At 51.6% G+C, this 14,492-nt stretch overlaps 1 protein-coding gene across 1 annotated transcript in view; it reads right to left on the reverse strand.

The window, feature by feature from the left end:
- The window catches only part of CR1 (complement C3b/C4b receptor 1 (Knops blood group)), a 74,018-nt gene that overhangs the window by 51,185 nt on the left and 8,341 nt on the right, over window positions 1-14,492 (reverse strand). The window contains exons 11-17 of the mRNA XM_040616962.1: window positions 8,379-8,567; window positions 7,911-8,090; window positions 7,189-7,388; window positions 6,782-6,941; window positions 4,122-4,310; window positions 3,381-3,619; window positions 243-624 (exon numbers count right to left, since the gene is read on the reverse strand). Coding sequence (XP_040472896.1) covers window positions 243-624; window positions 3,381-3,619; window positions 4,122-4,310; window positions 6,782-6,941; window positions 7,189-7,388; window positions 7,911-8,090; window positions 8,379-8,567 — 1,539 coding nt within the window. The remainder of the gene's footprint in view (window positions 1-242; window positions 625-3,380; window positions 3,620-4,121; window positions 4,311-6,781; window positions 6,942-7,188; window positions 7,389-7,910; window positions 8,091-8,378; window positions 8,568-14,492) is intronic.

Here is a 14,492-nt window from a genome sequence, read left to right on the forward strand (position 1 = left end):
TCCTTTCCATTTCTTTTGCTCCTTGTTTGACAGATGTCCTTTTCTCTAGGGTGTAAAGAGCAGGTATTGCTAGGAGCACTATGCTTTTCCCGCACAGACGGTTCATTCCTTACTCACTGTAGCAGCACTGCACTTTTCCTTTTTAAAACTGCAGTATGACTTACACCTGACATGTCCTGTACTAAGCAATCATAATATTTTAGGCCGGTGCATACTAAATACTAAAAATAAACATTAAATTCAGATGAAACCACCTTTGCATTCAGGTGCAGCTCCGCTCCAGACTCCGTTTGTTTTGTCCACACTCGTGCAACGGATGCTCACATTTCCAACGAGCTGGAAGCCAGACTCACAGCTGTAAGTCACGGTTGTGTTGTAAGCGAATTTTTCTACACCTTCACCATCATGCTTTCCGTTGCTAATTTGAGGAGGTGAAGAGCAGGTAATTACTGCAGGAAAGAAGATCAACATGGGTATTGCTAGAAGTTTCAGTAATAATGAAAACGCAAAATTTTTCCTGGGTCCACCTAGGATTCCTGAAGGCAATAAACTTTCTGGACAACTGAGGACAGGTAAATAGCCCTGCCTTCTGTCTCGATTCTCTCTCTTGTTTCTTAAGTGTTCCTGCTGTCATGTCTTTCTCCCCCTCACTCCAAGGCTCACAGAAAATGAACTTGCCATGCCCTGGCTCATGATCCCTTGAAATCTCACCCCATCATCTCCACTGCAAACTTAAAGTCATGAGAAAATATGTTGATCTTGTGGGAACAAAACTGCTGAAATACAGCACCAGCAGCCAAATGGGTGTTTCTCAGCTGCAGTGTTGGTGACAGATCTGCCACACACCACCAACAAAAACAGGGGTGTGAAGGCAGGTTAGACTAGAGGTCAGGATGCAGGATCTACTGGAGCAAAGTCAAAAGTTAAGGTTGGATTAATCTTACATTTGCAAGTTGGAAGTTTACTCCATTCAACATCATTTCCTTTAAGCTGACACTGGATGAAATGACTCCCATCTAATTTGTACCTAAGTGAAAATAGACATGAAAAGAAAAAAATGTGTAACTAGCCAGGAACTGAAAACAATTTCCCCTCCCGGTACCAGCGTGATCAGCAGCATAGAAAAGGCAGTTTTAAAGTGAGCAGATGTGCAGATACACGCTGGTTAACAGGAGAGCTCCTTCACCTTGCCCTCTGCCAGGATCCTTGTTAATCTGCTTTGATTCTCTCCTTTGCCTCGCTGCAGAGCGCATCTTCCATTGCAAAGGCGGGAGAAGCAGCAGCAGGTGGCTAGCGGCGCACGCACTGAATGCCACGCAGCGCTGAGGCTAGCTGTGGATTCCCACACGGATGCTTGGATCTACTGAACCAGGGACTATTTCTCCCTGCCCGCTTCCCGGCAGAGAACGGTGCTGGGCTGCAGGCTGCCGGCACCCGGGTGAGGTGGCAGGTGAGGAGCTCCCTCCTGAGCACACGCAGCATCTCGAAAGGCTGTGGCTCAGCCCCTGCGCTTCGCAGGGTGCTGCATTACCGAGGCTGGTCAGCTGGATCTGCTGAAGTCCCTTGTGCTGGTGGTAGAGGGTGGGGTGCCGGGTGTCCTTCAGTGCCACCTCCTCCCTAGCACGTTGCTTTTGGGTTGTAAGGGCGTAGCTGTGTTGCTAAAGCTTTCCCAGAAAAGCAAGTGCCAGCAGCGTGCTGGCATTACCTTCTCAGCTGCTCTCTGCAAACATTCAAATGCATCCACTGCATGCAGCAGGGACCAGCGAGGGGCAAGAGGCAGCTATGTTTCACTAAAGTGGTTACATCTTGTTCTGACAGGACTGACACCTTCCCCAACCTCTGAACTACACCCTCCTGTTCAAAAAAAAAAATCATCATTTGGACATGATTGATAGTATCCAATCCTGCTTAGATAGGTAACATTATCCCTCCACCCTGATGTATATCTCCAAAAATTAGCTGAAGGCCAGAAGGGTGGGACATGCTGTCATTTCCCTAAAGTCCATCCTAAGGGAACATCTGGAGAAAAAAAACCCTGTTATGTTTGAACAGCTGTGAAGACTGGCAGAACAAGGCAGATGATGCCAGTCAGTTCCTGCTCGGGAGGGAGGAACACTAGCTGGAGTTACAAGAGTTTAATTTTGCAGGTCAGTCCACTGCATATTGGAAGCAGGCAGAAGGCATGAGTCAGCTCACTGAGATGGAAAGTGTGCTTCAGTGCCCTTTTCCAGCTGAACATCACTGAATTTTAAAAAATCCACCATAAAGCCTTATTATTTAATATATCTCAAATATGTTAAGATGAAGCATTTTAAGTAACTTGTTTTGAAGTCTGTCGTTGCAAACTGAGTGTACAACCAGCCCTGCTGGGATATATACCCTGGGGCAGTTCAGTTTCCTTTGGGTGAGTCCTGAAGGAAAAAGCAGCCATAAACTCAGACTCTAGTCCCTTCCCTCCAGCTGTGTCTTATTCCTTCCCAGCCCAAAGCTGTAATTCAAGTATGAAAAGCAGCCGCACGCTCTGCAGTCAGAGCAACGCTGTAGGAGCGGTATATTGTGAAATAGCAGCCCAGCCTGTGCCCACAAGCTCGTTGCACTGGACCGGAGTCTGTATTCCAGCAGCAGCAGCGGTGTACCGGAGCTGGGGGCATGCCCCGCCACTCACCCGTCCTCGCAGAACACCTTCACTCTTGCACCAAACTGCAAATCTGTAAGAACGACCATCCTGCCCGCGGGCAGCGCTCCCGGGTCACCGCAGGATCTCCCTGCCAGGGAACGAGACCAGCGTTAGCAGAACACATGGGGATGGAGAAATAAAAAAGTCTAAATAAGGGACAGGCTTAGAGGGTTGTACCCAAAGGTACCAAAGCGTTTTACTTCACACGTGTCACAATGGAGCTGGCAGGAGCCAGAATCGGCCGCAGGTGAAGGTGTGGGTCCCTGTAAGTGCTCCCCACCCCCAGCAGTAAGCACCTCGCAGGAGGGCAGAGGGGAACAGTTGCAGATATTTCCATCTCAATAGACTGGCAGTAACCTGACTGTGAAAAATGTATTGCTGCCACATCATCTTACATATGGATCCTACAATCCGTATTCCATGGATTTCACCAAGATACATGCTTTGTCTTCATTTTGAAGCTCAGCACTAGAATTGAAAACTGCCATTTGTCCTGTGCATATGCTGTGTCCAGACTCAAACATACTTCCTAACCTGAAAATCCAAACAAATCTGTTTATGCCAGCGGCAAACGAAGGACATTATTGATACTGCTGCTGTTCAGTCTTATATCCAAGAAATATCCACCTTATTTTGTACTGAGCATGTAGCTGTTGGGAAGACAACCAGGCTGCATTTCAGCACGTGGGCTGGCAGCAGCTACCTGACCTGCTTTTTGGCAAGTGGAGAGAGCAGAGCCGAGATACTCACTCCTGCACAGCTCAGCAGCTTCGGACCATGTCAGGTTTTCAAGGCAAGTGCTGGTGGGGGAGCTTTCCGAGGTGTTCTCATAGCCAGGGCGGCAGACGTAGCTCACGTTGGTCCCAACGGGAAAGAAATTAATCCTCGCGTCCGTCTTGGACAGAGCAGCAAACCGCAACCTTGTCGGGGCACCACAGCTCCCTGGAAGTCAAGAAAAGTGGGTCTAGAAGAGCCGCCCGCCGGGAGGCATGCAAAATAAACCTCACAATCACAGAAATGCTCTCGCTACAGCGCTTTTGGAAAGCTCCTCACGTTCATCACAAATTACTTCTGTTTTCTTACCAGGCTGCTCCTCTGCCAAATGCATCTTTGGCAAAGTGCAGGTGACGATGCATTAACCGCGTGGGCAAAGCTCTTAGTAGGAACTCAGAAGCTGCATGCGTGTGCGGTGGGGCATTGCATGCTGCGGCTTCCACAGCTTCTGCCAGCCCGGGGTCGGGAGGCATGGAAGCATCCTGGGCTCCGTCCGACTGAGCCCCTTGCCGACAGGCACGGACCCTGCACCCCTCAGCAGCTCTGACGAGCAGCCGCCAAGGGAAGCGGGTTGGTACGGTGCCAGGAGGGGCCATTGCAGAGCAGCCACCGTAAGGGACAGAAATTTTACAGGCAAGGGAGCTGTGCTTCAGAGAAAGGAGGTATTTACGGCCGCAGGGCTCGGACAGTCTTGACCAGCGTGAACCGGGCAGGCACTTCACCGTGTCCACCTTCCCGGGGATTTTGATGGCGCCTTCGATGCACGTGTACGTCACCATGGATCCAACGGGGAAGATGCTGGTGGGCTCGTCGCTGGATGGTCTGGAGTAGGTCATGTGAGGTGGGGGCCCACAGTCACCTGTGACAGGAGAAGACGTCCTTGAGTGAGGACGCCATCCCCTGGCTCCTTCACCAGCCCCAGTGAGCATCCCAGGAGGGTGGCTGGGCTGGCCCAGGCTTCCCCTCTGGGCAAAGACACTGAGCAGGGCTGCATCCATGAGAGCATCAAGCGATGGGTGTCCAGGCTTGAGGGAGGAGGGTGGTATCACCCCACCAGCCCCCAAGAGCAAAGTGAGAATCAAGCAGGTCTCGCTGGTCCCCGACCTGACACCCCCCCCCCCCCCCCCCCCCCCCCCCCATCCCATGCCCCTGTACTCACCGTGAGCCACAGGCATGCCTAGGAGCCCCAGCAAGGCCAGGAACATCGCGGGGTGACCAGACCCCTGTGCCCTGGTGGGTGCCCCACAGCTTGCAGTGCCTGGGTGCTTCCCCTGTCCTGGTCCTCCAGGCTTCATTGCTGCAGTTGCTGTGCTCTTCTGTGGAGCACCATTGGCTCCAGGGGACTGTTTCTGAAGCTGGGAGGAGATGCAGCAGACGCAGCCAAACTTTGGAAATTGGAAATCTTTCCAGAACCATGGAGCTGAAACCTCCAGTGGGGACACTGAGAGCAGCCGGGGTGGGGGACAACTGTCATCCCTATGCTCAGGTAAAGCCTCCCAGTCCTCCTGCCCAACTATAAGGGTTGGGGGAGTAACTCAACCCTTTTATTTGACCTGAGGCGGGCAGTGAGCACTGCCTAGCACAGTTTTACCAAAACCATATGCTACCAGAGCAGAAAAGACTCCCACTCAGCCCCAGGACGTATCCAGGATAGGAAAATGCCTACTCATTTGCTGGCAGGTAATGCAAACAGTTTTTCCATAAGCAGAATTAGCGAAACAAAAGCTAATAGTATTTTCCTTATTGCTTGTTAATTTTTTCTGGATTGCCTGATTTATTTGTAATTAGGAATGGGTGTGAGTGTGAGCCAATACATCTGTGTACTGACTAATGCTCTGAAATATCCCGTCTGACATCAGTCAGGACTACTAATGCACGCTCCTTGGTACATGTGGGACGTAACACCCAGCTCTTATTCATGCTTATGGGTTTCGAGCCTGGCACAGGGAGATAAGGCACTTTCTGTTTGCAGCCCCAGGTGAGCTCAACGCCGAGGGAAGCGAGGTGCCACACCAGGAAGGTGCAGCCCTGCTCTCCTCGTGGTGCAGGGAGGACAGGAGTGGGTCGGAGCGCCTCTCATTGCAGAGATCCTCACCAGGATGTGGTGAAACACAGGATGTGTTACCAAAGCATCTTTCTGCGTGAAGATGGGAGACACAATCTCTTCCTTGGGTGTGGTGCTTTAGGTTCTAGTAACATTTAAAGCAACTCTAACAACTCGTAACACCATGCATCTGGGAATGATACACTGCTGTAAATCACTCGTGCAGGAGGTGAATGCTCTCCCTTCTCCCACGGAGCCCAGGCACCAGCATGCTGTGCCATGCCCACCGCAGCTCCCTGAGCACCCTGAGGACCAGCCCAGGCTGCCGGGACTCAGCTCTCCATCAGAACCATCATTGGAACTGGAAATCTGCCTAATTTACAGCCAACGTGACAGATTAAGAGATAACCCAGGTTATACCTCCATCTTTATTGTAATCCTGCAGGGAAGGGCGTAATCGCTGCACCACAGGGTGACATAAACTGATCATCATTTATTAAGCAATAAGAATAATCTTTGCTCTCTGATTCTGTACACTTAAACATACAACATCTATTCTTAGCATTTGCTTGCCAGAAATAGGGACGTGGAAGATGACACCAAGAGAGATTGCTGAGCCAGAAACCTGTTGCCTCTTTTGAATCCAGGGATTAAAAAGAAAAAAAAAAACGGTAATAGAAGCCTTTGCAAATGCACTTCTTCTATGTAACCACCCTTAACCAGATGAAGAGCAATCACGAGCTAGATTACAGGAAATCCCATAGCTAAATGCTCACTTCACTACTATTTCTAGATAGAAAAAAATCTGCTAATGCTACGACAGGCTGAGTTCAGTACCGGCAGAGGGTGCAGCATGTGTGCAAAGCACCTGCCGGAAGATTACAGCAAAAGCACCTTCAGACAGAACCGCTGGACATGCGGCTCAGCTAGAAGTTTACTTGTGCGGACGTCAGTGCCCCTTCCCTCGGCTTAGCATGGTTTGTGCAGTGACTCAGAGAAGCTCCATTTAATCTCTTACTGTGCTTCCTAATACATAATGTGAAACAATACATTTGTTAAATAGCGAATCAGGCTTGTCAGATTCAAGGAAGAGAGCAAAGAGCCCTCTATGCTCTAGCATCTAGCACGGCAAAAGCAATCTCCCAAACACTGGTTATTATTCCTCTGGCTATAGGCATGCAAGCATGAACCGTAAACTCACCGAGAGCCTTCTTATAGATATTGCAACTACACAAACTGCACGTTCATCAAAGGAAAAGTGATCGTTACAGTGTGTTACAGGACTCACTCGTCCAAGCTTTCTAGTTCCACCTTCAGCTTTTTAATCTCCAGGAAGAGTTTTTGTATTTCCAGCAGGGTTTTCACTTCTGCTATAGGCACACCACATTCAAAGACTGTTTTAATATAATTAATATCTTCACACACATCAGCATCACCTTCTTTCTTCTGTTCAAAAACAAAACAAACAAACCCCAGAAAAAGGCATGTAAGGTTGCACTGCAGCAGGTGGAGAGCCACCCACTCCTCAGCTTTGAGTCCGATCTGCCCCACTCGCCATGCACTGCCCCCAACACAGACTGCATCCCTCATCGGTACAACAAAGCAGGAGCTTTTAAGAAGTTTAAGCAGTTATTTTTCTTATTAGAAGTCAGACAACATCCATTTGGGTACTCAGCTAGACTATGGTACTTACACACTTGGGCAATGGTGTCCAGTTGCCACCCGGCAAGCATGTGGCTGTCCTGGAGCCATCTAAAGACACGTCTCCATCGTCTGAAAAGTGGTACCCATCAAGGCATTCAAAAGCAACTGTCGCATTTGGTTGGTACCACATTTTAGTGTCCGAAGGGCTTTTCAGCTTTCCATTAGCCACTTGTGGTTGTGGACACAGAACTGAAAGGAAAACCCAGCGCAGAAGGCAGCTCAGCAAGCGGGTCAGCATGATGGAGGGAGAAAAACCTACCAAGTTTGTGAAAAATGAGCCAGTGCAGGTGAACTTTAGTCTGGGGAGCTGTGAAACCAAACACTAAAGCCAAGTTACTTCCCCAAGCCCTTCAAGAGGGGAGAGTGAAGGTCAGAGCAGCCTCTGAGAAGTGTTACACACTTGCTGTTTTCTGAGAGCATCTCGGTTCAGGCATCCTTCGTAAGAGTCTGCGGAACCAACACTTGTCAGTAAGAACGTGTGCTGAAGAGTAACGATGGTGTCTCCTGACCTGTCTGCGAGCCTCCTTTACACGGCACCATCGAGAAAAATTCAGCTATTCCCTAGTTAGCATCAGCCTTGGAAGTTTTTTCTTCTACAAAGAGGGGAAGGCACTAGAGGAGCCCCAAGGACAGACACAGCTACACAGTGCTGCACCCCAACCTCCCTGCACCGTCACAGGGCCACCGGCTGTGCCCGGGGCTGGCACCCACCTGGCTGGCAGGTGGGCAGGGGGGGGTGCCAGGCGCCATCGGCCAGGCACCGGCTCTCAGCATCACCATGCAGCATGAAGCCTTCGTCACAGGAGAACCGCACGGCCGCCCCGTAGGGAAACGTGAACCTCTGCGGCGTCATCCTGCCCCTCTCGACTGCGGGCTTGGGGCACCGGACCACTGCGGGAAGAGAGCGGAGCTGGGAGCGCTGCCTTTGCCTGCTGCCCTTCCCAGGGACAACGGCAGCCAGGGCAGGCGGGGCAGAGCCGCTCCGCTGACCGGCCCGTGGCCATCAGCCCAGCAGAGCCGCGCTCTCCTGTTTCCACAGGGATCAGCCCCGGGCCGGAGCTGTCGAGCCAAAGCAGCGGGATCTCCCGGCAGCCCCGCTCGCTTTTCATCTCGCGCTGAGCACTAATATTGCACCCAGGTCCTCCTCCAGTCTGAGCCCGTACGGGAGAAACGCCTCACCCCTGCACTCCGGGGCAGGTCCGCTCCACGCCAGGGTCACCCCGTCGTCGGAGGTGCAGTAGATGGAGTCGTCCCCGATGAGGGACAGACCCTCCGCGCAGCTGTACTTGATTTCTAAGCCGTAGGGGAACTGCTCCTTTCTCAAGCCCGAGTGCTGCCCGTTGGTGACTTTTGGAGGCGGACCACAAACTATGACAGAACAGAGAGAGGAAAAATTAAGATTTTCTTTGTTCAGTCAGAGGGATAGTAGCGCAGGGATATAACAGAAGCCAGTTCCCAACGTTTATACTTAAGGCTGCTCTCCTCAAAAGTCCTCCTCACTGTTCCCAGTTCCCAGACTGGCCCAGCTAACCACACCGAGCTGCCGGCACAGCACAGCCAGTACTGCCACATGTGCCTCCATCCCCTCCCATCAGCCCTTCCCTTCTCCCCTCCTCTTTTCCATGAGAGCTGATCCTGCTTATAAACAGGGTCAGGGAATTGCGGGTCTCATAACCCCCTTGAACAGTCCGCTGAGAAAGGGCTGCAAGTCCCATTACTCAACACATGTAACCAATTTCAGTTCCGATAGAAGATGAAAACATCAAAGCGGTTCAGTGCTGTCACTTGGACCCCTTCTCTTCCCACCACCTTCTCTGAGAAGTGACGCTCAGGTTATGCAGTTTTCTTCCTGCTCTTCCTACCCGCTGCAGAGATGCAATTCCCAGCACCCACCGTGCCCACGCCGTTCACACTCACCGCTGTCGCAGTACGGCACCGGGGGTCTCCACGTCCCGTCGGACCAGCACTGGACCCTCTGGCTGCCCCTTAGCACGTAGCCAGGATCGCACTGAAATTCTGCCTGGTGCCCAAAGGTGTATTCGGCTTTCCTGGGGGTGATCTCTCTCCCGTGCTGGATTGCCGGGCTGGGACACTGCACCTCTGAGGAACACCAACATCAGAAAGAGCTTCTGCGGTTTGGGTCAGAAGGGGAGAGCAGGAGACAGTCACACAGCGAGTGTTTTCCCACCGTGGTGGCTTGCTGACCCAGAAAACTTGCCAGGCTGCCTGTTAATGCTGACAGACACCTCTAACCAGACCTGGCACACTGAGGGATGGTAATTATGTGATAACGACCATTTATTTTGGAAGGCAGAATGAGCCAAGCCCTGTGATTAGCTATGAACTGTGCTGAAGCGATGGTATGTTACTGGCTGCATTGCTGCACCATTGTTTGAACAGATAAATCATCAATGTGAGTTGCAGCTGTTTCCTTTCACCCTCGCTACCCTTCGAACAGCAAAATTATTATTAGCGAGAGCCAAAGCACTGCTCAACACAGTCCTCACGGCAAGCAGCACTGTCTCCACATCATTAAATTCGTGCTTTGTTGGCAAAGCCAAGGAAATGGCAGACTTACTCTGGCAGAGCTTTGGGATTACGGACCACGTGAAATTTTTAAGACAAGTCGTTATCGGAGATACTTCGGGGAGCAAAGTGTACCCGGATCTGCAGAAGTAGGTCACGATTGTTCCAACTGGAAACTCGCGCTGAGGGTTTCGGTCCGCGTGGTCAACAGCCGGAGGGTAGGGACAGTGACCTGGTGCCAGAGCAGGGGACAACACGGACCCTCAGAGCTGGAAGATCTTCCTCAGAGACTCACTGGGGATGAAGCTGAGCCTCTGGGGGAGCCCAGCCTGCCCCCTGGGCAAGGACAGAAACCCCAGCAAGCAGCAAGGGAGAGCAGCGACCCTGAGCATCACTGTGGGATGTGGCGAGGGCAAACTGAAATGGAAAAAAATAACGGTGATGAATTCACCAAAGGATGCGGTGAATCTAATGAGTCTTTATTCTCATATGCTTTAGCATCTCGATGGGTGGACCACGCAGTAAGGTGGGACAGCCCCACCAGGACAGCCCGGCCATGTCACCCAGGGGCGAAGAAAGAGCAGAGGGGAATGCTGCCACCAAAGAGCTCACTGGGGTGCCCACCCTTCAGCCCCTCTCCTGCAAACACTGCCCATGCTTCTAGAAAAATACCAGCAGCCAATTATACCTGGGAGAGAAGGTGAGGAGAAGAGAGATCTGTACATACCGAGGGTGCAGGCGGGCACCCGTGGATGCCATCTGCCACTGCTCAGGCATCGCACAGCTGTGGTGCCACCGACGGGGACATAGCCCGCATCACACTTGAGCGTGGCTGTGCTGCCGTAGGTGAAGTTCTGCGCAGGTTTCAGCTGTCCATGCGTGATATCTGGGACGGGACACTGAACCTCTGTGGATCACCAAAAAACAGGGCTTTGCAGGGGTGTTCTTACCGAGCATAGCTACAGTGGCCAGTGCTCACTGCACCTCTAGTAAGAGAAGACGAGTCAGTTTAACAACTGCAGCAGTGAAGGCAGAGAGATTAGGGGCAATAAGCATGCTTGAGCAGGCGTCATCAGTGCGACTCAAAGCATGCAGCGCTTCCATTGCACACAATCCAACGCTGGTTCTGCCCTTTCCTACTAGCAGTGGCTCCAGCAGGTCACAGTATGACTTACCTGCACACCCAGGGATGGAGTCACACCAGGGTGCTGGCAGCTCACCGCCAGCTTCGCAATATTCCCCAACTAAATAACCTCTGCCACACACGCACATCGCTAGTGTCCCAACAAAAGCTTCTTTGTTCAGCTACATTATCTCCCAGGAGAATTATTTTGGGGTTGGTCACAAAGTGCAATAACAAATTAAACTAAAAGTAGCTGCAGCTGGGATTCCCCGTGCTTGCAATGGGTGCTGGCAGGTCACCAGGACACGGTGCGCCTCTGTTAAAAACGTACCTGGTTCACACCATGGGACAGCAGCACCCACCCCACGCGCTGCCACGCCGGCATCGTGCCGGGGCCTTTGATACCAACACCCATGGAAAGACCATCTCTGTACTCAGATCTATCTTCTCCAGGCTCCAGCTTAGGTATTGGCACCCCTGTTGGTAATGCTTGGATTTGGACTGAGAAGCACCGTGAATTTAAAAAAAAAATATTAAATATTTAAAATAAAATTAAAAAAATAAAATTAATAAAGATAAAAAGAAAAATACAAATACAAAAATGTAAAAGGAACTAAAAAAAAAAAAGGGGGTTTAAAGGCAGTGCTAGCAGCTGGGGGCAGCAGATGCCTTGCAGGGAGGCGCTGGGGTTGCTATGCATGCTGGAGAAGGTTCTCAAAAGGCCTGTTTTTAAAGGAACTGTCAATGTTCAGGCAGAAACTGAGTTATTCCTCTTCCTAGAGACATAATCAGCAAACCCCCACTCCTCCTCTCCTGAAGCCAGCCTGCGGGATGTACGACCAGCTGCCTTCAGCATGTCTGTAGGCTGCCTCAGGGCTCAAGCATCAACCTTGGTCCTGATACCACTCAAACTGCTAACTATAGCCCCCGTAATTAAATCGTAAAACCTATTACCTGTCTAATTGACTTTCCCCATCTTACAGTAAGGTCATCCTCTGACCCTGCGAACATCTCAGCTACCGCATGGATGATGGAGGCAAAGGGTGCTGTGCTCCCTGCACCCAGGTTCTGAACTCCATCCAGACCAGGAGAAATTCTGCAGACGCAGGACCTGGCCCCGGGCTGTCCCGGGGATGAGCTCGAGCCTCTGAGCCAGCTGTACTTAACACGGGTCCCAGGGGTATCCCTACTCCAATTTAAGACTTTTGGAAAGCACTGGGAATTCTGGGTGGCTCTTTGCGAGAAGTGCAGCTAGAGAGGAGAAATGGGCAGCTAGCAGCATCCTTACCAGGACGTCAGGCACAAAGAGGGTAGCAGTGACCCCAGCCAGAGGAAGGTCTGCCGCTGGATTTTACTAACCTGGTTATTACATACATGACCCATAAGCAAAGCTGAGCCACAGAAGCAAGGAAAGCAAGCAGGGGAACGGCACTCACCGCGACTCCCAGACGGCTGCAGCACAAGCAGCAGCACTGCCAGGAGCTGCCCTGGCCGGTGCAGAAACGCTGGCATGGTGCTGGGAGCTGCCGGGTCAGCGCCGTGGGAAGGAGACAGCTACCCCCAGCCGAAAGCCTGCCAGGGAAGGGGAAGCAGCTATGGGAAGTTGGGGACAGGCCAGACGAGCCACGCCACCGCTGTAACCCCCAGCCCTCCTGACCTGCCCAAGGCGAGGGCTGCCCTCCCTGAGCTCTCCAGTAAGGATGTGCCACGGACGGGCACGCTGCTCTGCTCTGCTTCTTCCCCAGTGGGGACAGTGGGAACAAAGCTATTTTACAGCTAGAACCACTCTGCAGCACCCTGGCCTCATTTCTGAGCCCCAGGGAGCTGCTGGTCGGTGCGCTGGGCAGTGCTGCCCATTTACTTTGCCTCTTCACCCCAGGGGCAGGCGGGGGCGGGGGGGGACAGGCAGCTGTGCAACCCCCCCTACACCCCTGCATTGCACTCAGGGAATAGCAGCCCTCCCTGCCTAATGGAGCAATGGTTATTGAAGTGCCTCTTTCCTTTAAAATAGATAGGCTAGGGTTATTAAAAGCCAGACACAGCTGTCTTTACAATTGCAGCTTTATTATAATCTGGTGGTGAAGGAGTACTGAGCACGCATCTTGTGATCAGACAACAGAGCACTTCCCCTTTTACTAGATGTTGCAGGAAAAGAAAAAAAAAAAAGGCCATTCCTTTCTTTGCACTTTTCTTTCCAACAACCACTCTTGGTGCACACCCAGAGATGCACAGGTGGCACCACTGTAGCCTCAGGCACGCCTGTCCTGCTCGGATGGAAACCTGGCATTTTCCATTTGCTAGAAGACAGGCTTTGGCATTTTCTTCATTGTGCGTGCTCTAAAGGTCACAGCTAGTTGGGCAGTTAAGTGCTTGTTCACAGTAATGAATGCAATGGGTATGAGCAGGGCAGTGGGCTATACTGGCTTGCAGCTGAAGGGGTGCAGCAGCTGTGGGGCAAACACGGGCTGGTGGCTCTCAGCAGGTTCATTACAGCGCCTGCTCAGCCCTGACAAAAATTTACTTCTCACTCACTTCCTTTCTAATTGCGCACTCATCAGCATAACAAACATACCTAAATGTAAAGCTTTAAAATGTATAAAGTGATGTCCAAACCTACCCCACCGAGCTCTAACAGAATGAGCCAGAAGTCACTTTCTGACTCCCCAATACGACCAACTGGTCCTTGACTGATTGGTAGATTTGTTCTGGCTACTTAAGTATTAGCACAAATAGCAAAGTCATAAAGAGACCCTCAGTCAGCATGATTATTCAACATGCAAAGAAGACTGTTCGTATGAGACCAGTGACAACAGTCAGCCATATACTGGGGTTTTTAGCTCCTTTTCAAGTTTCTGGATCTCCAGGTACAGTTTCTGCACTTCCAGCAGAGTTTTCAGTTCTGTCAGAGGAACTCCACACTCAAAAGCCTCCCTATTTCGAAGAATCTTCTCACATGTATCACGCTTTTTCTTTAAGAAAACAAAGAGAGAGGGCATGAGACTGCTGCAGGGACCTATGTGTGGAGCATCCCCCTCCTCCTGCAGCCCCCCAGCCAGCCCAGCCCTACCATAACGAAGCATCCACGTTCCTGAAGTCGGACCAGCGCTATTCCAGGCTAGAGACGGGACAAGATACAGACAGAACCTGCGTGGTACTTACACATGTGGGCTTTGGCGTCCAAGTGCCATTAGCTGAGCAGGTGATTTCTGAATTCCTTGAAAGGCGGCCATCAACTCTGCAGTAGAAGGACAGCGTTTCATTCACCTCGTACCATTGTTTACGAGTATAAATCACTAGGTTATCCTGTCCTGAGGGTTGGTAGCATCGAACTGAAAGGAAAAACGCATGCCGAACAATAACGTAAGGGGAGGAGACGGAGGAGAAAATGCCCTGCAAATCCCACCCGTGGCTGGTGATTCAAAGGAGCAGCACCCCTGGCCTGTGCAGACCAGCTGCGGGGCATCAGCCCGGGGCTGGCACCCACCTGGCTGGCAGGTGGGCAGGGGGGGGTGCCAGGTGCCGTCGGCCAGACACCGGCTCTCAGCATCACCGTGCAGCATGAAGCCTTCGTCACAGGAGAACCGCACGGCCGCCCCGTAGGGAAACGTGAACCTCTGCGGCGTCATCCTGCCCCTCTCGACTGC

This window comes from Falco naumanni, chromosome 17 (genome assembly GCF_017639655.2).
Source record: "Falco naumanni isolate bFalNau1 chromosome 17, bFalNau1.pat, whole genome shotgun sequence".
Classification (NCBI taxonomy): Eukaryota; Metazoa; Chordata; class Aves; order Falconiformes; family Falconidae; genus Falco; species Falco naumanni.